This window comes from Enhydra lutris, unplaced genomic scaffold, assembly GCF_002288905.1.
Source record: "Enhydra lutris kenyoni isolate GAN:26980312 unplaced genomic scaffold, ASM228890v2 scaffoldscaffold6, whole genome shotgun sequence".
Lineage (NCBI taxonomy): Eukaryota > Metazoa > Chordata > Mammalia > Carnivora > Mustelidae > Enhydra > Enhydra lutris.
This window is the reverse complement of record NW_019154090.1, coordinates 25,010,749-25,032,318: the sequence shown is the minus strand read 5'-3', so window position 1 is coordinate 25,032,318 and position 21,570 is coordinate 25,010,749. Positions and strand designations below refer to the sequence as shown.

The window sequence follows — 21,570 nt, the reverse complement described above, 5'->3', positions numbered from 1 at the left end:
AAAAAAAAAAAAAAAGAAACTGGAAGTAGGGGCACCTGGGTGGCTCACATGGTTGAGCGGCTGCCTTTGGCTCGGGTCATGATCCCACAGTTCTGGGATCAAGCCCCACATCGGGCTCCTTGCTTGGCTCCTGGCTCTGCCTGCCTGCCACTCCCCCTGCTTGTGCTTTCTCTCTTTCTCTTTCTCTGTGTCAAATAAATAAATAAAAATCTTTAAAAAAAGAAAAAGAAAGAAAGAAAAGAAAAGAAAAAAAAGGGGCGCCTGGGTGGCTCAGTGGGTTAAAGCCTCTGCCTTCGGCTCGGGTCATGATCCCAGGGTCCTGGGATCGAGCCCCGCATTGGGCTCTCTGCTCAGCGGGGAGCTTCTTCCTCCTCCTCTCTCCTCTCTCTGCCTGCCTCTCTGCCTACTTGTGATCTCTGTCTGTCAAATAAATAAAATCTTCAGGGAAAAAAAAAAAAAAGAAACTGGAACTAGGTGTGGCACCTGGCTGGCCCAGTAGGTGGAGCGTGCAAACTCTTGATTTCAGGGTTGTGTTCGAGCCCCACACTGGGTGTGGAGATCACTGAAAAAGAAAATCCTTAAGGGGCACCTGGGTGGGGGCACCTGGGTGGCTCAGTGGGTTAAAGCCTCTGCCTTCGGCTTGGGTCATGATTCCGGGGTCCTGGGATCAAGCCCCAAATTGGGCTCTCTGATCAGTGGAGAGCCTGCTTCCTCCTCTCTCTCTGCCTGCCTCTCTGCCTACTTGTGATCTCTGTCAAATAAATAAATAAATCTTTAAAAAAAAAGCGGGGGGAGGGCACCTGGGTGGATCAGTCAGTTAAGTGTCCAACTCTTGATTTCAGCTCAGGTCATGATCTCAGGGTCCTGGAGTTGAGCCCTGTGTCAGATTCTGCACTCTTCAAAGAGTCTGCTTAAGAGTCTCTCTCTCCTTCTCCCACCATCCCTCCCTCACTTGCACACTCAAAAATAAATAAAGCTTTTTTTTCTCCTAAGATTTTATTTATTTTATTTGACAGAGAGAGAGAGATCACAAGTAGGCAGAGAGGCAGACAGAGCGGGAGGGGGAAGCAGGCCCCCTACTGAGCAGGAAGCCCCATGCAGGGCTCGATCCCAGGACCCTGAGATCATGATCTGAGCCGAAGGCAGAGGCTTAACCCACTGAGCCACCCAGGTGCCCCTAAAATAAATAAATCTTTAAAAAATAAAATCTTTAAAGAAACTAAAACTAAGAAAAAATATTTGAAAAAATATATTGACAAAGGATTTATATCATGAATACATGAAGAACACTTACAGCTCAATAAAAAGACAATCCAGAGGCGAAAAGGTTGGGGTGGGCCAAAAGAGATTTCACCAAAACAACAACAACAAAAAAACTAAATTAAAAAAAAAAAAAGGTTTCACATGTGGGCTATACACTCCATGCATTGCTAAGGCACTTTGATAAGTGCCTTACATTATACCTTTAATTTTTTTATACATTATACCTATTTCCCAAAAACCCAAAGCAGGAGGTTATTATTAGTCCCATTTTACAGATGAAGATGACAACCTGACCCTGATGAACTTGAAGATAAATTTTTTTAAATATATCAATCCCATATCTGCCCACCTTGGTGGACTTTAAATCTTTGGTGAAATTAAAGGGCAATACAGCAATACACAAGATGCCCTGAGTAAGACTCAAGGACTGCTGCCTCCCACTGGGTCCAGCCTTTGGCATACTTAAGAATGCCACCTAGGGTCACCTGGGTGGCTCAGTGGGTTAAGCCTCTGCTTTTGGCTCAGGTCATGATCTCAGGGTCCTGGGATAGAGCCCTGCATCAGGGTCTCTCTGCTCAGCAGGAAGCCCACTCCACCCACCCACCCCCGCCTGCCTCTCTGCCTACTTGTAATCTCTCTCTGTCAAATAAATAAAGTCTTAAAAAAATTTTAAAGGGGTGCCTGAGTGGCTCAGTGGGTTAAAGCCTCTGCCTTCAGCTCGGGTCGTGATCCCGCAGTCCTGGGATTGAGCCCCACATCAGGCTCTCTGCTTAGCGGGGAGCCTGCTCCCCCCCCCCCCCCGACTGCCTCTCTGCCTACTTGTGATCTCTGTCAAATAAATAGATACAATCTTTAAAAAAAAAATTTTTTTTTTTAAAAGGATACTGATAACAGCTTGGCACAGTTCTCTGCCGATACTCACCTCATCAGGAAAGTCTTTGGGGTGGGGAGAGGTAAAACGGATCCTCATTTCAGGATCTACTCTGGAGACCTGATCCAGAAGGTGAGCAAAACGAAGGCCCCCTTGCTTGGGTTTATAGTTGGTAGAAAAGCCACGGCTGAGGTTAGTAGACACAGCATTGTTGAATTGGACCTCTGAACTGTCCCGAAAACTATTAACATTCTGACCAAGAAGTGTCACTTCTTTCAGCCCCTAAAAAAGGAAAAATAAATACATCGGAAGCAAATTAAAACTTTTTTCGTAGTTTCATTGAAATTAGCTGACCCTACCAAGAGCCATCCATAAATGTATTCTATTCTGTCTTTTTTTTTTTTTTTAAAGATTTTATTTATTTATTTGACAGAGAGAGATCACAAGTAGAGAGGCAGGCAGAGAGAGAGAGGGAAGCAGGTTCCCTGCTGAGCAGAGAGAACCCGATGCGGGGCTCGATCCCAGGACCCTGAGACCATGACCTGAGCCGAAGGCAGAGGCTTTAACCCACTGAACCACCCAGGTGCCCCTCTATTCTGTCTTTAACCCAATAATTTCACATTTGGCATCTTGTCTGAAGAACTCAACTTCAGAATTTCTAAAATCTTAAATAAAAATTAGCTTCAAAGCATTTTTTAGAGTAGCAAAAACCTGGACACAAACTCAATGTTCAATAATAATGGTTAATTTGTAACACAACAAATCAAATTCTGACAGCATTCTGCCAGTTGAATATTATATAATCACTGCCTATGAAATACTCTTCCCAAAATATTTAGCCTAATTTGAATCAAGCTTTTACACCTAACTTCCAATGTGTACCAGAATTCAGAGGAATATTTTAAATGACAACATGAAGAAGCAATCAGACAAATCCAGCAATATCTGATCTCTTCAAAAACTTAATGTATCATTTAAAGCAAACAACAAAAAACTGAAAGTGTTGTTTTAAATTAAGAGGGACTGAAGAGGGACGCCTGGGTGGCTTAGTCGTTAAGCCTCTGCCTTTGGCTCAGGTCATGATCTCAGGGTCCTAGGACTGAGTCCCACATTGGGCTCCCTGCGCAGTGGGAAGCCTGCTTCTCCCCTCCCACTCCCCCTACTTGTGTACCCTCTCTTGCTGTTTGTCAAATAAATAAATAAAATCTTTAAAAAAAAAAAAAAAAAGAGGGATTGAAGAAATATAAAAACCAAATAAAACAAATCTTGATTGGATCTTGGTTTAAAAATTTTTTTAAAAATGATATTTTTGGACAGAGGTACCTGGGTAGTTCAGACAGTAAAGCATCTGCCTTTGAATCAGGTCATGATCCCGGAGTCCCAGGATTGAGCCCCATGTCAGTCTCTATGCTCAGCAGAGAGTCTGCTTCTCCTCCTCCCTCTGCTCTTCCCCATTTGTGTTCTCTCTCTCTCTCTCTCTCAAATAAATAAATAAAATCTTTTAAAAAAAAAAAAAAAAAAGGTATTTTGGACAATTAAGAAATTTTTAGGAGCCCCTAGCTGACTCAGCCGGGTAGAGCTTGGGACTCTTGGGTTGTGAATTTGAGCCCCACAGTGGGTGTAAAGATTACTTAAAAATAAATAAACTTAAAACAAAAAAAAAAGAAATTTGGGAGCACCTGGTAGCTCAGTTGGTTAAGCGTCTGCCTTCGACTTGGGTCATGAGCCCCACATTGGGCTCCCTGCTCAGGGGGAGTCTGCCTCTCCCTCTGCCTACTGCTCCCCTTGCTTGTGCTCCCTCTCTAATAATAAAGTATTTTTTTAAAAATAATAGTATACAGAATGTCTCTATCCTGATGAGTAGTTCTGGTACTATGGGGGAGTTGGAAGGGGAGAGGAGACGACTTGAGACCAGGAAGCACGTGGAAAGGAGGGGTATGGAGAAGACCTCACAGTGCCTGTGAGCAGCCGGGGAGCAAAGCAGGGAACTGAGAACTGGGGAATGGGAGATGAGAAGAGAGCAGTGCTAGAGTGTAAGAACAGAGACAAACTGCTGACTGAAAAATGGAGCAGGGGCTGGCTCCCACAGTTCTTGAGCAAGCAAGGAAGGAAAGAGGGAGACTCTAGTGGAGGAAAAGCTCCATATTCCCAACTACATCCTCCTCTTCAGCGCTAAAAGATCCAGGCCTAGAGTTAGCGGTGACCAGCTCCCAACAGGAAGAAAATAGCAATTATCTCCCCTCCGGCCTCTGCTGGGATTCACTAACCTCATCTATTCTCTGTCCCTCAACTAGCAAGCTGGCTCTGTGATAAAATGAGGAAGATATCTGGGAAGTTTCCCTAGAATGGACAAATAAATCATTCTCTGAAAATTTACTATATGCCAGGTAGTTTAAAAACATTTAGGGGCAGGGCACCTGCGTGGCTCAGTCAGTTGAGGGGCCAACTCCTGATTCTGGCTCAGGTCATGATCACAGGGTCCTGAGATCAAGCCCTCAGGTGGGCTCCACGCTCAGTGGGGAGTCTGCTTGAGATTCTCTCCCCTTCCCTCTCCCTCTACCCCTTTCCTTTCTCTCAAATAAACAAATCTTTAAAAAAAAAAAAAAAAAAAATTATGGCACCTTGGTGGCTCAGTCAGTTGAGTATTGATTCTTGGTCTCAGCTCAGGTCATAATCTCAGGATTATGAGATTGAGCCCACGTCAGGCTCCACACTTAGCGCCGAGTTTGCTTATGATTCTCTTTCTCCCTCTCCCTATGCAACTCCCCTTCCTCATGCATTCTTTCTCTAAAAATAAATAAATCTTTAAAAAAAAAAATTAAACTACATGGGCACCTGGCTGACTCAGTTGGTACAGCATGTGACTCTTGATCTCAGGGTTGTGAGTTCAAGCCCCAGGCTGGGTGTGGAGATTTCTTACAAAAGAAAGAAAGAGAGAAAGAGAGAAAGGGAGAGAGGAAGGAAGGAAAGAAAGGAAAGGAAGGAAAGAAAAGAAAAAAAAGAAAGACATTTAAACTACAACAATCTTCCCAAAAACCCAGCAAGAAAGTTACTATTTTATCTTCTTTTCATAGACTGGGAAACTGTGTTTCAAAGATAATAGTTGAGTGACCAAGGCACCAAACCAGAGAATGGTATAGCCAGAATTCGTACTCAGTCATCTGATTCTAAACTCATGCTCTCTCCATTCCACTGTGCGGCCTCCTAAACAAACTTCACATGGATCTGCCCATAATTCATAAGCAGCAAATCAAAGACATGTACCCAGGTATTTCTTTCCAGCCAGGTATGGGTTCTAAACCTACACGGCTTAGAGACAGAACAGGCAGCAAAACAAGAAAGGTTGTTCTCATCCCCCTAAAAACACGTTTACAAGACAAAAGCCTAGAGAACTTTTCACCTGCTCTGAAAGCTTCCTCACTTCCTCTAGAATGGAAGCAACAGGCCGACTCCTCTCCCGGCCACGTGTGAAAGGAACAATGCAGTAGCTGCACATGTTGTCACATCCTCGCATGATAGACCTGGGGAGAAAAGCACCAAAACTTCATAACAGGAATAGGATGCCTTGCTCCACCCAAGGAGCAAGTCATAGCTCCCTTGGCATTATCCTTTGACTCTGAATCCTCTGGGCACCATACTTGCACTGGACCAATCTGAGACATATTTTAAGGCAAACATTTTTTGTCTTTAAAAACTAGGGGCTCCTGTGTGGCTCAGTCGTTAAGTGTCTGCCTTTGGCTCAGGCCATGATCCCAGAGTCCTGGGATCCCCTGCCCTTAACATTATTTTAAAAGTGAGAAAGGAGGGGCGTCTGGGTGGCTCAGTGGGTTAAGCCTCTGCCTTAGGCTCAGGTCATGGTCTCAGGGTCCTGGGATCGAGCCCTGCATTGGGCTCTCTGCTCAGCGGGGAGCCTGCTTCCCCCTCTCTCTCTGCCTGCCTCTCTGCCTACTTGTGATCTCTCTGTCAAATAAATAATAAAATCTTAAAAAAAAAAAAAATTAAATAAATAAATAAAAGTGAGAAAGGAGGAGTGCCTGAATGGCACAGTCTTTTGGGCATCCAATTCTTGGTTTTGGCTCAGGTCATGATTTCAGGGTTGTGAGATTGAGCCCCTTGTTGGGCTCTGCACAGAGTCTGCTTGGGACTCTCCCTTTGTCCCTCCTCACCTCCAGCCCCCACCCACCCCCAGCTCATGCACCTGAGCTCTCACTCTCTCTCTACACCCCCTCTCAAACAGAAAGAAATAAAAGTGAGAAAGGAGAAGTTCACTCCTTGTCTCTTGCACGATATCTCACACGAAGGCTGAAGTAGCACTGGGGCTTGTCTGGACTGGCATGACATCGGCATAGGTCTCATCCAGAGAGAGCAGCACGTTGGCAGCTTGTTGGCCTGAATCGGCAACAGCCAGCAGACGAGGAAGGTCCCGATAGGCATCTGGACCGGCCAAAATATCCACCATTTTCTCCCTGTTGAGAATCTCCTCCTTCAATCTCTCAGCCATGCAGCCTGGGAAGGAAAAGAAAATGAGCACCTATTCCCAAATTCATCTGGTCCCACGTCTACTTCTCTGTACACATTACCTCCAGCTAGGATCAGAGCCAAGGGCACAGAAACTTCTCTGAGAGTTGAGCATCATCACTCCTCAAATTTACCCAATACTTCCATAGCACTAGAACCTGCATCTTCCTAAACAAGAAAACCACAGGAAGCAAGCAACTAAAGAAATTCAATTAAATGCCCAGAAAAAATTAGCCATCGCCCAAAGACATTTCTAGACATGAACATTTTTTCAATTGAAATTTACTTCAAACTCCAAACAAAAACTTTTTATTCAGGAACCTATTAAAAAAAAAAAAAAGCTTACATACAACTGTACTTATATCCTTTATCCCTTTTCTTACCCATAATACTTGCTAAGACCTTTAAGAAATGAATTAACCATCTATGCTGCTATCCTCTGTATCCTAAAAAACCACTGTTTATCAGTAAGGCTATAGAATTTCAAAACATAGGGGCAGCTGGGTGGCTCAGTCAGTTAAGCATCTTGACTTTGGCTCAGGTCATGATTTCAGCATTCTAGCATCAAGTCCCACGCTCAGGAGGGGGTCTGCTTCTCCCTCTCCTCCTTGACCACTCAATGCTCTCTCTCAAATAAATAAATAAAATCTTTAAAGAAAAAAGAAGGGCTCAAGTGGTAAATTTTATGTTATGTGTATTTTACCATAATAATAAAACAAAGTATTGGGGGGATTTCTGAAATTCCTAACAAAGATATAGCCAGGGGCTTCTATAATGAAGAAACTGATATAAAACATTCAGTTAATCCTTCCAACCTCCTACTTCACTTAGTACATTAATCTGTTTAACAGGATATGCTCCAACCATGTTTGGACCCTTCATCAAGAGAAATTAATTTAATTATTCCAAAATGAACAGTCTGTTTTAAAATTAAATACATTAACAAAATTCTGGGACCAAAAGGGCATAGAATATTCATTTTTGAAATATGCTTCCCAGCTATCTAGATCAGAGCTGTCCAACGAACTAAGATGATGGAAATGTTCTTTATCTGTGCTGTCCAAACTGGTAGCCACTAGTTAGATGTGGCTACTGAGCAGTCAATATGTGGTTTGTGAGAATGAAGAAGGAATTTTTAATATTATTTCATTTTACTTATATTTATTTAAGATTTTATTTATTAAGAGAAAAACAGAGAGAGAGAAAGAGAGCGCTTGAGCGGGGTGAGGGGCAGAAGGAGGAGTAGACTCCCTGCTGAGCAGAGAGCCCAATGTGGGGCTCAATCCCAGAACTTCGGGATCATGACCTGAGCCAAAGGCAGATGCTTAACCAACTGAGTCACCCAGGCACCCCTTAAATTTATTTTTTTAAGATTTGTTTTTTTGGTTTTGTTTTGTTTTGAAGATTTTATTTATTTATTTGACAGACTGAGATCACAAGCAGGCAGAGAGGCAGGCAGAGAAAGAGGGGGAAGCAGGCTCCCTGCTGAGCAGAGAGCCCCATGTGGGGCTCAATCCCAGGGCCCTGAGATCATGACCTGAGCCAAAGGCAGAGGCTTAACCCACTGACCCACTCAAGCGCCTCCCCCCCTTTTTTTTTTAAGTAATCCCTACACCCAACATGAGACTGGAATTCACAATCCCAAGATCAAGAGATGCATGCTCCACCAACTGAGCCAGCCAGGGGCCCCTAATTTTCATTAAATTTAAATAACCATTTAAATAACTAGTGGCTACCACACTGGTCAGTGCAGATGTAGATCTTCACCTGGGCATACATCAGGAGTCAAAATGAAAGGTGCCTTTACTGTAAATTCATGCTGTTCTTTCAGACTCCAAACTCTCTCCTATCCATAACTCTATGCTGCCATAAGCCACATTAGAGTCTAGGAAGGACAGACCACTTTCTGAGTACCTATTACTTCAAGGCACTATGAAAAGCCCTTTTATGAGCTTCAGTTCATTTAATCCTATAGTCTCTGCCATCAAATATAAGAGTTACATGAGGTGTACAACAACTCTTCACACACTGGGAATCCAGCCTCTAAGGGTTTCCCAAGTGTGAAAACACAAAATCTGCAAATTACCGGATACCTAGAATCCCAATCCTCAGAGGTACTCGAGAGCGGAGCCGTTTTGTCTTCAGGGCTTTAAGCTGATGTAAACGATTCCAGATGGTCTGCTCAGCCTTCTCCCTGCAAAGATCAAGAGGTAGAACTCAACCTGAAAATAAACTACAGCACAAGCTAAAAGAGTACAATAATGGAAATAAAATAAAAACAAACTTCAACCCTTTAAATGAATGTCTATCTTTTAGGTTAAGGGAAGAAAGGCAGGGAGCCAACCAAGGAAGCACCACTTCCTTCCAGCTTCTCCAAACCTGACAAGCCCAAACTCAGAAACAATGTACTTGACAAAGCCTCACAGAGTTTGTCCACCCTTTAACTGCCCTATCACTTTAACTACACTTTTCCCTGTAGTTAGCAACTTCTCTTTTTTTGTTTGATTTTTTACATAGTGCTTTCTGCCAGATGTTAGAGCTATTTGTGTATCTGCCTTAGTTCCCATATCAAACCAAGCTCCTTAAAGCCAGGCTCCACAGAAGAAGGGTTCATTTCTGAATCTCCCAAAGCCATGTAGGTCAGTGTCTTACAGCACAAACACTTATATTAACACTAAGGAAACATTAACACTAAAATGCCTTGTACACAGAAACAAAGCAGGAAATAATATGTTCACTTCTGATGGATGCCACCATCTCTGCACCAACTGCACCCGAACCTTTTCACGAATATGTGCCATTACCTGCAAGAGAAACCTTAGGAAAAGTTGGTTGCCTCAGCAAACTCTCGGTTTCCTCATCTATAACACCGGTAATAATAACACCTATCTCATAGGGCTGTTGTGAGAATTAAATTAGTTAGTGCATGTACAGTGCTCAGCACAGGACCTGATACAGAGTACATGCTCAGCAAACGTCAACTTTGTTCTATCATTGCTATCTCCACTGCTGTAAAATCACAAGTCCACTGACTGATTGCCACAGGTCTGCCGGCCTGGCACTGTTAACTCTGGCGTAAAATATATTCACTCTCTAGATAAAGAACAAATTCTCACCTGATAGAACATGTGACAAGGAGGATCACATCAGCCTGAGTGGAAAGCAACGGAAAAAAAGGGAAAATTATGATCTTTGAACTCTGCCTTGTAGAATCACTATCCATTTATTTTTTTCTTTATCACTGTGGTAAAACATACATAGCATAAAATTTACCATTTTAACCATTTTTAAGTGTACAATTCAGTAGCATTAAGTACATTCACACTGTTGGTACAACCATGACCACTATTAAGCTCCAGAACCATTTCATGTTCCCTAACTAAAACTCCGTACCCATTAAACACTAACTCCCATTCCCCCTCCACCTCCCAGCCCATTGTGAACTTAGTTCCTTGCCTAAAAGTGAGCACCACCATAAAAGTTTCAAAAATAACTGGAACAAAAATACACCTTAGTTCCATGCTATGCGTTTTACTCAAGGGAACTCACTCTTGCCAGGCCATACCTTATTTCTGAAGCTACATCTGAAAACTGGCACAAATGCAGTCTCACCCAGGCCCAGAAAACAATGAAAGCAGAAAATGCACGTACCTCTTGGAGGTTCCTGGTCCGCAAGTAACCACTCTTCTGTAAGACAGACCAGGCTATCTCTGTGTCATTCACGTTCATCTGGCAGCCGTAGGTCTCCAGGTAGACTGCAACGAGAGGGGGATTCCACAATAGGTAAACTAAAAGGGACCACATGTCTCAAAAGGTCTCCTTCCCAAATGCCCCAGAAACATCTGAGGCAACTAGTCATCCACTAAATCCCGCTGCCTCAATTCTAAGACAACATTAAGTTCCAGGTCTACCCCCAAATTAATGACAGCCTTTCAGAACAAAAGAAATACCACATTACGGGGCACCTGGGTGGCTCAGTGGGTTAAAGCCTCTGCCTTCGGCTCAGGTCATGATCTCAGGGTCCTGGCATCAAGCTCCACATCGGGCTCTCTGCTCAGCAGGGAGCCTGCTTCCCTCTCTCTCTCTCTCTCTCTCTCTCTGCCTGCCTCTCTGCCTACTTGTGATCTCTGTATGTCAAATAAATAAATAAAATAAAATAAAGAAATATTACATTACATACATACATAATTACAGGCCATATCATTTAAAATACAGGAGAAATATGCACCTGCGAGTCAAAGCAATATGGTTATAAAAACAATTAGAAAAGGGAGGACTAGCTAATAGTGCTGAGTATCAACTTGGGGGAAAATTTTAAATCCATACATTATACCCCTCCTTCTCACAATGAAGTTCTCCAACCTCTGAAGGGAGCAGCAATGGCCAGAGGGCACACAAAGCCAGAAAATAAAAATGAGGTTACTTCCTACAGTAATTTCAAACAAACATATTGAAACAAAAGCAAGCACTGGGGCGGCTAGCTGGCTCAGCTGACAGAGCATGCAACTCTTGATTTCCAGGTTTTAAGGTCAAGCCCCAGGTTGGGTGCAGAGATTACTTAAAAATAAAATCTTTAAAAAAAAAGAAAGAAAGAAAGCATGGCTGTATTATGATGTAAAACAGATTTGCATCAAGTTTTAAGAACATCAACTTCATACTCTGGCAAGTCCTTTGAAATTATATTCCTACATCAATTCCTGCCCCCACCCAGTACCTTTTAATCAACAGACCCAAATAAAGTCCAAATGAAGTTAAAAGTTCATGACAAAAAAATCATATGAAAACCAACATAGAACAGCAGTAACTTATATAATAAAGAAACAAACAACAGAATTTTTTTAAACCTTCCTTGGCTCACTTTCCTGGTCTTTAAAAAAAAAAAAAATTACGTCAGAACTGAGGGGAACAACAAATATACATATTTACATATATGTAAAGGACTACAAAATATCTAGCAGGAGGGGCGCCTGGGTGGCTCAGTGGGTTAAGCCTCTGCTTTGAGCTCAGGTCATGATCTCAGGGTCCTGGGATCAAGCCCCGCATCGGGCTCTCTGCTCAGCAGGGAGCCTGCTTCCGCCTCTCTCTCTGCCTGCCTCTCTGCCTACTTGTGATCTCTCCCTCTGTCAAATAAATAAATAAAATCTTTAAAAAAAAAAAAAATATCTAGCAGGAGTCACAAGATGTACATACTCCTTCATTTACTAGTTTAATTCCTAGATATTTGTCCTAGAAAAAAATTTAATAGGACATAGACATACATTTATACGTATATACATGCATGTATATATGAAGATACATATTATAGCATTACTTATATAAAACTTTTTAAATAACTTATATAGAACTTTTGAAACAATGTCCAACTATAGAGGACAGGTACATCATAGTACAGCACAACGTAACATTTTATACCAGTTTCTAAAAATTTAATTACAAAGGAGCAGCTGGGTGGCTCAGTTGGTTAAGCAACCCAACTCGATTTTGGCTCAGGTCATGATGTCGGGGTCATAAGATGGAGCTCTGCATGGGGCTCCGCAGTCAGTGGGGAGTCTGCTTATGGATTCTCTCCCTCTACCACTCCATGCTCACATGTCCATGCATACACTCTCCAATAAATATATAAATAAATCTTAAAAAAAAAAAAAAAAGAAAGAAAAGAGGGGCACCTGGGTAGCTCAGTTGGTTAAGTGTCCACTTTTCATTTGGAGTCCTGGGATGGAGCCTGGGATTAAGCTCCACATCAGCTCAGGAAATCTGCTTCTCCCTCTCCCTTTGCCCTTCTCCCTCCCTCCACTTGTGTTCTCTGCTCTCTCTCTCAAATAAATAAATGAAATAGTTTTGAGTGAATTTCTACAGCACCAGCTGTGAAAGCTTTCTTATGACTTAAGATGATCTAAAAATCGGGGCGCCTGGGTGGCTCAGTGGGTCAAGCCTCTGCCTTCAGCTCAGGGTCCTGGGATCGGGCCCCGCGTCAGGCTCTCTACACGGTGGGGAGCTTGCTTCCCCCTCTCTCTCTGCCTGCCTCTCCGCCTACGTGTGATCTCTATCTGTCGAACAAATAAATAAAAATCTTAAAAAAAAAAAAAAAGATGATCTAAAAATCAGAACAGAGTAATTAAAGGGTTTCCAAAAGTAACCAAACAGAAGACTCCCCAGGACTTCCACTCACCCTAGCTACATGGACCAAAAGTTTGAGTTTCTTTCTTTTTTTTTTTTTTTTAATTTAATTTATTTATTTGAGAAAGTGCACAAGCATGCACAAGCAGGGAAAGGGGCAGAGGGAGAGGGAGAAGCAGACTGCCCATAAGCACAGAATCTGACACAGAGCTTGATCCTAGGACCCTGAGATCATGAACTGAGCCAAAGTCAGACAACCGACTGAGCCATCCAGGCACCCCAAAATTTTTTTTAAAGATTTTATTTTTAAGTAATCTCTACAGTCGACATGGGGCTTGAACACACAACACTGAGGTCAAGAGTTGCACACTCCACCAACTGAGCCAGCCAGGCGCCCACAAGTTTCTTAATATTGTTACTTGATGAAGTCTGACAATTCCAGAACCTAGCAGCCTTCCCACCCTATTAACCCTCCAAAGCCAGGTCTGCAATAAAAGAATATTAAAAATTAGGCTGTGGGTACTAGAAAGGAGCAAAGCAGGAAGTCTGAAGAGAGAAGAAAAGTAAAACCAACCTTTTCTTTGCTTCCCTAAAAGTTCATCCACTGTGAGATAGGGGGGAGGGTCCTCCATGTCTGGTTTTTCTTGAGGAGCTGACGTTCCTCTTAAAAAATGCTGAAAAGTCGGCCCACTGGCAAGCCTGGAGCTGAAATCCTTCCGAACTCCATCTTCCTGCTGCTTCTCTACACTGGGACATGCAGTGCTGGGAACACTACTACATGCCCTGCAGGTCCTGAGCAGCAGCCAGGACACGGAAGCCAAGGGCCCCCACCTCTGTGTCTGCAGGATACACTGCAAAGGATGCATGGCACTAAATCAAAGTCCAAAGTCTGCAAAAGAATAACAGGTACCACCAACATTTATTGAACACTTCATACAGGGCAATGCTATAAGCACATCCAGTGTATTAATACATTTAATACTCAAAAACCCAAGAAGAAGAAGGTATTCTTAATACCATCCCTGTTTTATAAGTTAGGGGAAAAAAAAAAAAAAAAACTGGGACTACTTGCCTAAGATCAGACAAAGGAGTGCCAAAGGTAAGATACAAATCCAGGCAGTTTTCAAAACAAAGGGGTGGTAGAGATGAGATGAGATGGTGTGACAAGATAACAAAGAAGCACCTTGTGCCAGGAACAGTTTCAAGGGCATTAAATCTTCACAGCAAACCTCAGCAAGATAGACACAGGTGGTACTACTACCCCCATTCAGAGATAGGGAAATAGACACAGAGAAGCTGAGGAACTTACCTAAGCTCCCACCTAAGCAACAGAGCCAGGACTCAAATGAAGGTCTATATGACCACAAAGACCATGCTCCTAGCCACCTAGCTATGTTGCCTCCCATTACTATGAAATCCACTTACTATCTGAGGGGATATTTCTTTGAGTTCCTTCAAATGGGACGTATCTAACATGAGGCACCATATGTCTGATCAGTGAATCCTACCCTCCAAGAATCTCGACTTACTGCCTTCAAATGTTCTACCCAGGCCCCCTCACACATAGCTGGGGAGATGAAAATAGCACAACCTTTACAGAGGCCAATTTGCCACTTTCCATCAAAATGACACGCACAACCCCTTTGACCAAGCAGCTCCATTCCTAGATATTTATCCCACAGATAGAGTCTTACATGTATAAAATGACCCATGTGTAAGGATATTCAGTGCAGCAGTGTTTCTAACAGGAAAGGAATGGAAAAGACCTAATGTCATCGAAGGGGACTATTTAAGTAAGTCATGGTACCTCCATGCAATGGGATAAAATGCAACTGTTAGAAAGTAAGGCTGTATCCATACAGGACAAAAACAAGGAAGCAAACGCTCAATAGTGTCTGTAGTATGCTATACTTTAACCTGCAGGGGAAGGAGCACAGGAATATTAAGGTACATACTTGTCCATGAGCACAGTACCTCTAGGGTGCGTAAGAAACAGTCACTGCCTCCCAGGAAGGAACCCAGGTGACTCGAAGTCCAAGAGATGGAGACGCACTTCCCACCACACATCCTTAACGGACCTCACGATCTCCAACCTGACTGCCTCACTTCTTCCAGTCACACCATTTTTGTACTGATCTTCACTAGCTTCTAGGCTTTTATACACGCTGTTCTCTCTAGCTAGTGCGTCTTCTCTTTGACTTAGCCAACTCCCATGCTTTTAGGTCTCTGCTTCCTCCTAGATGCCTGTCCTGGCCACCATTCTCCAAGTCTAGGCTGGGGTCCTCCTATAGATTCCCAAAGCCTCCTAATTTCCATCTCAAGACTTGGCTGTTAATTACTACTTACACTTCTGCCATCCCTTACAGGCTGGGAGGTCTCTAAAAGCAGGGAACAAATCTCATCCATTTGTACATCTTCAACATCTCCCATTCAGTAACTAACTCATGGCAGGTGCTGTACATGTAAGATGAGCAGCTGCAGCCTGTTGCCTCTCGAACTCAGTCACCTGCTACCAGCACTTTAGGCAGGTGCAATGCTAACCTACATTCAAGCATCAGAGAACAGCAGACTTGTAAGTGTGGGCTTTAAAGTCACACTTCGCTGCTCCTTACTTGCTGTGTGACCTTGGGAAAGTCAAATTCCTATCTCTGAGCTGCCAATTCCACATCTGTAAGATAAAGATAAAGGTAGTACCTATGTCCCAGAGATACTGTAAGAATTAAAGAAGGTATTAAAAACAAAACTCGGCATGAGGTAAGCATTCAGTAACTGCACACTTGCAGCCCGCACCCCCTTTTATGGGAGATATAAAGCAATCCGGTTAAGAGCAAGGACTCTGGAGTCAGTCTGCCCCAGCTGCTGCCTAGCCAGGTAACCCTGGGCACCTGGGGAGCTTCCATTTCTCCAGGAGTCAAATGGGGATAGTAATACCTGTGTCTGCTGTGAGGATCAAATGTGATAATGCAAATAAAATTGGAGCCACGGGGGGGGGGGTAATGCTCAAAAATTGGTAGTAGGCAATAACGAGACAGTAGCCTCATCTCAACAGAAGTAAGCCTAAACGATAAAACACCCCAAACACTTTGTTGGGGTGGCTACAAGACTTCAGGCGCGGTGCTTAGTGCTTCCCATGGATTTCCGTATCTAATCCTCACCCACATTGTAAACCAGGGTCTATCGTCCCGACTTCACGCGTGACGAGGCCAAGGCTCGGGGGCAATGGGGGTGACGTGCCCAAGGTCACAGGCGAGAAGGCAGCGGGGCGGGGGCGCGAACCCTGACAGTCTGACTCCAGGGCCCGCGCCATCCTCCCCTCGAACACCTAGCATTTGTGGGGCTCCACCGCCCTCCGGCCCCATGCATGGACCACTTCCGCGGGTCGCGCCGCTCACCTCCCGCAGCCCGAGCGCCCTGCATCCGGTAACGCAAACCCCACTCAATCAGCCGGGACGCCGCCCCAGCGTTCAACGGCTGAGAGCACACACGAGCGACTTCCGTTCCGCCACGACTTCCGTCCGGGACGTCCCGGCGGAAGTGCTTCTCCCAGTAGGGTCCGGGTGGGTACCCGTTCCCGGCTTTGCGAAACAGCTCCTGCCGCTGACCTGAGTGGTAGTCCCTGGCCGTCCTGTGGCACCCGAGTGCTTGGAATGAAATGAGTGCGAATTAATGTGCTCTAAATGTAAAATACACACCGGATGTCGAAGAAAGGGTGCAGAATAGCTCATCAATCTTGTTTATATTGATTACGTGTTGAAATAATATTTAGGATATACTGGGTCAAATGAGTTTCATCTGTTTCTTTTTACCCTATTATTGTGGCTATTTAAACTGCATTCGTGGCTCACGTCCTGTTTCTACTGGACAGCGCTGCGCTATAGGTTAAAGACTTCCATTCACTGTTCCAGCCTGGACCCCTTAGCCCCCCGGGGGATAGGCGTTACAGACCCATAGTTGAGTGGCATATGGGGCACCTCCCCTTGGGTATCTAATGACTGACTCTTAACTTAATACAGAACTCTTCATTTCCACACTCACAGCCTCTCCCAAAACCTGTTCCTTCCCAGTCTAGACCATCTCAGTGAATGACCCAACCATCCACCCAGTTACACTAGGAGAAATGGAGGAGTCATTTCCCCCCCCCCCTCCCTCTACTTTCCATCTGTCAGCAAGTTCTGTCAGCTCTAACTCCAAAATGTCTCAAATTGATCCACTTCCCGTGCTACAACTCTAGCCCAGGCCACCATCATCTCATCTGAAACTACTGCAATAGGCAGGGAAGTGGTTTCCTCGTTTCTGCACCTTGTCCTTGTCTCCTACAGACTATTTCCCATGGGAGCCTAAGAGAATTTGTCTAGAGTGCCTGGGTGGCCCAGTGGGTTGGACGTCCCACTTCTGCTCCGGTCATGATCTCAGGGTTCTGGGGTTGAGCACCCCCCAGCACCCCCTCCCCGTTGGACTCCCTGCTCAGCAGGGAGCCTGCTTCTCCCTCTGCCCCTTCCCCCCAATAAATAAATCAATAAAAATCTTTAAAAATAAAAAAGGAGACTTTGTGTTGTTACTGACTCAGACCACATCACTCTTCTGCTGAAAATTCTGGGTGGCTTATCATTGGCATTGCAATAAAATCCAGATTTCCCACTGTGTTCTGGGGCCTGCATGACCTGGCCCGTGCTTACTTTTACTTCCCCAATTCACTTCTCGTAACATGTTCTCTCTAGTTGACTACACCCCAACTCTGTAACTTTATCTTGCTCCTTCAATAAATACTCCAAGCATATGTTTACGTTAGAGTCTACTTACTATTCTTTCTGGAATGCTTTTCCCCCAAATTTTTGCTTGGCTGGCCCCTTCTCATTCTTCACGTCTCAGCTTGGATACCAACTTTTCAGAGAGGCCCTCCCTGATGACCCACATATAACCCACTCCCATCATTATCACATCATTTCCTTCACAGTACTTGACACTCTCCAAAATGATGGTATCATTGTTTACTTGTTGTTGCCTGTTTCCCAGGCCCTCAGCTCTCTGAGAGGAGGGACGAATTCTGTCCTGTTCATCGCAACATCCCCAGCAACCAGCACGGAGCCTAACACACGGAAGGGCTTAATAAATAGTTATTGAATGAATAAATGATTGCATTATATTTTAGTTTGGGTTCTCCAGAAACAGATCCCAAGATAAGGATTTGAGTGCAAGTCAGTGGTCTCAGGAAACACTATTAGGGTAATCAGGGAATGAAACAAGTTAGGAGTGATAGCCAATAAAGAATGTTACCATGAGGGACACCTGGGTGGCTCAGTCCATCAAGCCTTCAGCTCAGGTCATGATCCCAGGGTCCTGGGATGTAGCCCCACATCAGGCTCCCTGCTCATTGAGGTGTCTGCTTCTCTTCCCTCTGCCTCCCCCCACTCATAAATAAAGAAATAATCTTTTTTTTAAAAAAGGAGAAAATGTGGGGCGCCTGGGTGGCTCAGTGGGTTAAAGCCTCTGCCTTCGGCTCAGGTCATGATCCCAGGATCCTGGGATCGAGCCCCGCATCGGGCTCTCTGCTCAGCGGGGAGCTTGCTTTCTCCTCTCTCTCTGCCTGCCTCTCCACCTACTTGTGATTTCTGTCTGTCAAATAAATAAATAAAATCTTTAAAAAAAAAAAAAAAAGGAGAAAATGTTACCATGGTGGGCATCTGGGCCTTAATTCCATTGGGCAGTTTTGGGAAACAGTGTAGTACACACACCTCAGAATTATTTCATCCAAGAGGAGAGGAAGCTAGAGCAGTTCTATGTGAGCCATCATGGGGGAAAGACGTTCATGTGTGTACTAGTTCCTCAGCACCTCTGCTCTGTCCATGCACGGAGGTCTGTAGTTTGGTAGAAAGCCCTGTGTCAATAAGATGGAGACACTGGCCCCAGCACTTTGAATCAGTAAGAATCTGAGGGCCCTGCTGCAATGACTTCTCTGACTCCTCATTAGAACTCTGAGGTTATTATTGGCCCACTTGAAGGCAGGAATACTGAAAAGACAAAAGGTGGTCATATGCTGAAGCTGGCACAACCAGTGTGTGGCAGAACTGGGATACACCCACAGGCCGGTTGGACCCCAAAGTGCTGTTCTTACCACTAAGTGAAAGTCAGACTGGCTGGGTGCCCACTGAGGCTTTGACACCATAATAGCCATGGCCAAGTTAATCAGCCCTGCTGATTCCCAGATTCTTTGCTTATAAAGTGGCTGCTGTGGGGAGAATACACTGCACCTGGGGTAAGAGGATGGAGAGACAAGTAAGGAGAGCATTTAGGAGACTGTGGCAGTTGCCCGAAGATCATAGAGTCCGGGACCATTGTGCTTTCTTGGGGCCATAAGAATGATGGAAACAAACCTGAATTTCAGGCGTTTGAGACACTGGAATTAAGTTCATCCTATCTCCTTAGATGACTGCTGGGTGCCAGTTCAGTCAAAAATACAAAGGCAAATACAGGCCAATAGCTGTACTATGGTTCCTAATTTTTTTTTATTTTTTTTTTAAGATTTTTTTTTTTATTTATTTATTTGTCAGAGAGAGAGAGGGAGAGAGAGCGAGCACACGCAGACAGAATGGCAGGCAGAGGCAGAGGGAGAAGCAGGCTCCCTGACGAGCAAGGAGCCCGATGTGGGACTCGATCCCAGGACGCTGGGATCATGACCTGAGCCGAAGGCAGCTGCTTAACCAACTGAGCCACCCAGGCGTCCCTGGTTCCTAATTTTTACTGTGGGTTCTCCAGATAACCTAGAATGCGATCTGATCACTTGAGGTAATTATTAGTACCGTAAAATACAACGTTTCAGATCGTGGAAAACACTTAAACTCTAGAGACAATCTCCTGGACACTGGGCTCTAAAGATCCCAGCTGGAGAAATATCCAGGTTTACTGTGAAGTTTTTTACTGCAAAGGGAAGATGTCTTGTCCTAGTGTGGCCATGGAGGGGGTGGTATCTTTGCCACACAGAGTCCCACTATAGTGGCAGCACCTACATCTGTTATGAGTTATGTCAAGCGGGGCATGCCTTCCACACCTCCAAGGGCGACAATCCTCCTTCTCCCTCCCTGGCGACCATCAAGCGTGGCCCCTGTCCTTCCACACGTACCAACTCCCTGTTTCAGGTCCTGCTTATGGTAGCATCATGGCCCTTCCCTCTTTACTCTCAGTCTTCTCCTCTTAAAGTCATGAGCGAGGAATTCTAGAGCTGGAAGGAAGCCAGCATCAGAGTGTTCCAATGTGAGAGTCAGGGGAAAGTCAGGGTTTGAACCCAGGTCTCTAGGGCTCTTAGAATTGCCTCTTTCAAATCTGGCCCTTCCCCTAGGAACCCCACAGGGAGATGTCCCCTTGCCCCTTTGATCAGGGCAGGAAGCTGCAATTCCATGGCCCATGGTACAAAGCTGGTAGCATGAGGAATGTTCTCTGTTACGCTGCACCGCCCAACACAAACACACACACACACACACTCAACAGCTGTTCCCAACATCCCCTATATCCTGTCCCACACACATACCAGCCCACCTGGGAACCAGGGACCATTTCCCACCACCTTCCCCATAACATCTCACCACATTCTTTTAGTTGCCATGTTGTAGAGTTTTAAACAGTGCTGTGTTTTGGACAATGAAGGTGATGAAAACAATTCCCAACACCCCCCTCCAGATTCCAGGAGTTTAGAAGCCCCTTTGTTCCATCTCACCCCAGAATCTCTCACCTGGGATGCCATTCCCCCTTTCCACCTACCTCTTACTGGTTGGTGATGGTTCTGTTACTGAGCTCTTATTCCTCTCTTCCCCTTCCCCACTGACAGCTCAGCTACAGGACTTGTTTTGGCCAATAGAATGACAGAGAACATAACACAGACAGAGGATGTAACCATGTTTATGCAATTTGCTTGCCTTTGAACTCCAGTCACTTGCCGGGAGAAAAGAAAGTGCCTTGAGAGCTGATGTCCCTTCATCCTGGGCTCCAGAAAGAACACAGAGTGGACTTGAGCCAAACCCATAGCCTGGAGCAAAGCCACCCAGCCAAGCCCAGCTTATAAAGGTCAAGTTGCAGTCAACAGGCAGCCCCGGGAGCATGAAAATAAATACTTATGGCTGTGGTCACTGAGGTTGGGTTGGGTTTTTTCCCCCATAGCATTACAGCAGCAGGAGCTGATTTTTAGTATACTCCTTCAGATGAACTTTAGCTCCCATGTCTCCTTCTGAGAGAAACCTCCCCTAAACCCCTAGAGTAGGTCAGGTTCTCACTGGCCCCTCCTCTATGTCTGCTCAATCTGTACCACACATATGCTTGTGGGAGATCCTGCTAGATTTGTTCCCTGTGCATGGGAATCTGTCCGTCTTGCTCTCAGCAAATCAGCCTCTGGCCCCAAGAACTACCACAGAGTAGGCACACACTAGATATTTCTCAGATGAACAATGAATTGACAGATGGATGGGCAGATGGGTAGATGCACAGGCAAGGCTGGAGTATCTCTGCTCACCTGAGTCTCCCCAGGCTTCCAGAACTATAGCTCCGGCTGTGGCTTGTTATGTGACTTCACATGGTCCTCAGTTCCCTCCTGCGGAGGCTTTCTTAAAACTGCTCAGTCCAATACAACAGCCACAAGCCACATGTGGCTACTGAGCACTTGATACGCAGCTGGTGTGAATGAGGAACTAAATTTTACTTAAGTTTAATTCATTTTTTAAAGATTTTATTTATTTATTCAACAGAGAGAGAGAGATCACAAGTAGGCAGAGAGGCAGGCAGAGAGAGAAGAGGAAGCAGGTTCCCCGCTGTGCAGA

The 21,570-nt window shown here is 44.7% G+C and overlaps 1 protein-coding gene across 4 annotated transcripts in view; it reads right to left on the bottom strand.

The window, feature by feature from the left end:
- Positions 1-16,214, bottom strand: part of LOC111141545 (CDK5 regulatory subunit associated protein 1) — a 37,486-nt gene extending 21,272 nt beyond the window's left edge. For 3 of the 4 annotated variants that reach the window (XM_022494163.1, XM_022494160.1, XM_022494164.1), the window contains exons 1-7: positions 13,344-13,810; positions 10,304-10,407; positions 9,769-9,803; positions 8,746-8,846; positions 6,430-6,640; positions 5,535-5,655; positions 2,186-2,416 (exon numbers count right to left, since the gene is read on the bottom strand). In XM_022494163.1, the coding sequence (XP_022349871.1) occupies positions 2,186-2,416; positions 5,535-5,655; positions 6,430-6,640; positions 8,746-8,846; positions 9,769-9,803; positions 10,304-10,407; positions 13,344-13,635 (1,095 nt within the window). In that variant the 5' untranslated portion in view covers positions 13,636-13,810. Of the gene's footprint in view, positions 1-2,185; positions 2,417-5,534; positions 5,656-6,429; positions 6,641-8,745; positions 8,847-9,768; positions 9,804-10,303; positions 10,408-13,343; positions 13,811-16,161 lie in introns of those variants that run through there. The other variant, XM_022494161.1, reaches the window with a different exon arrangement.
- Between the last annotated feature and the right edge of the window lie 5,356 nt (positions 16,215-21,570).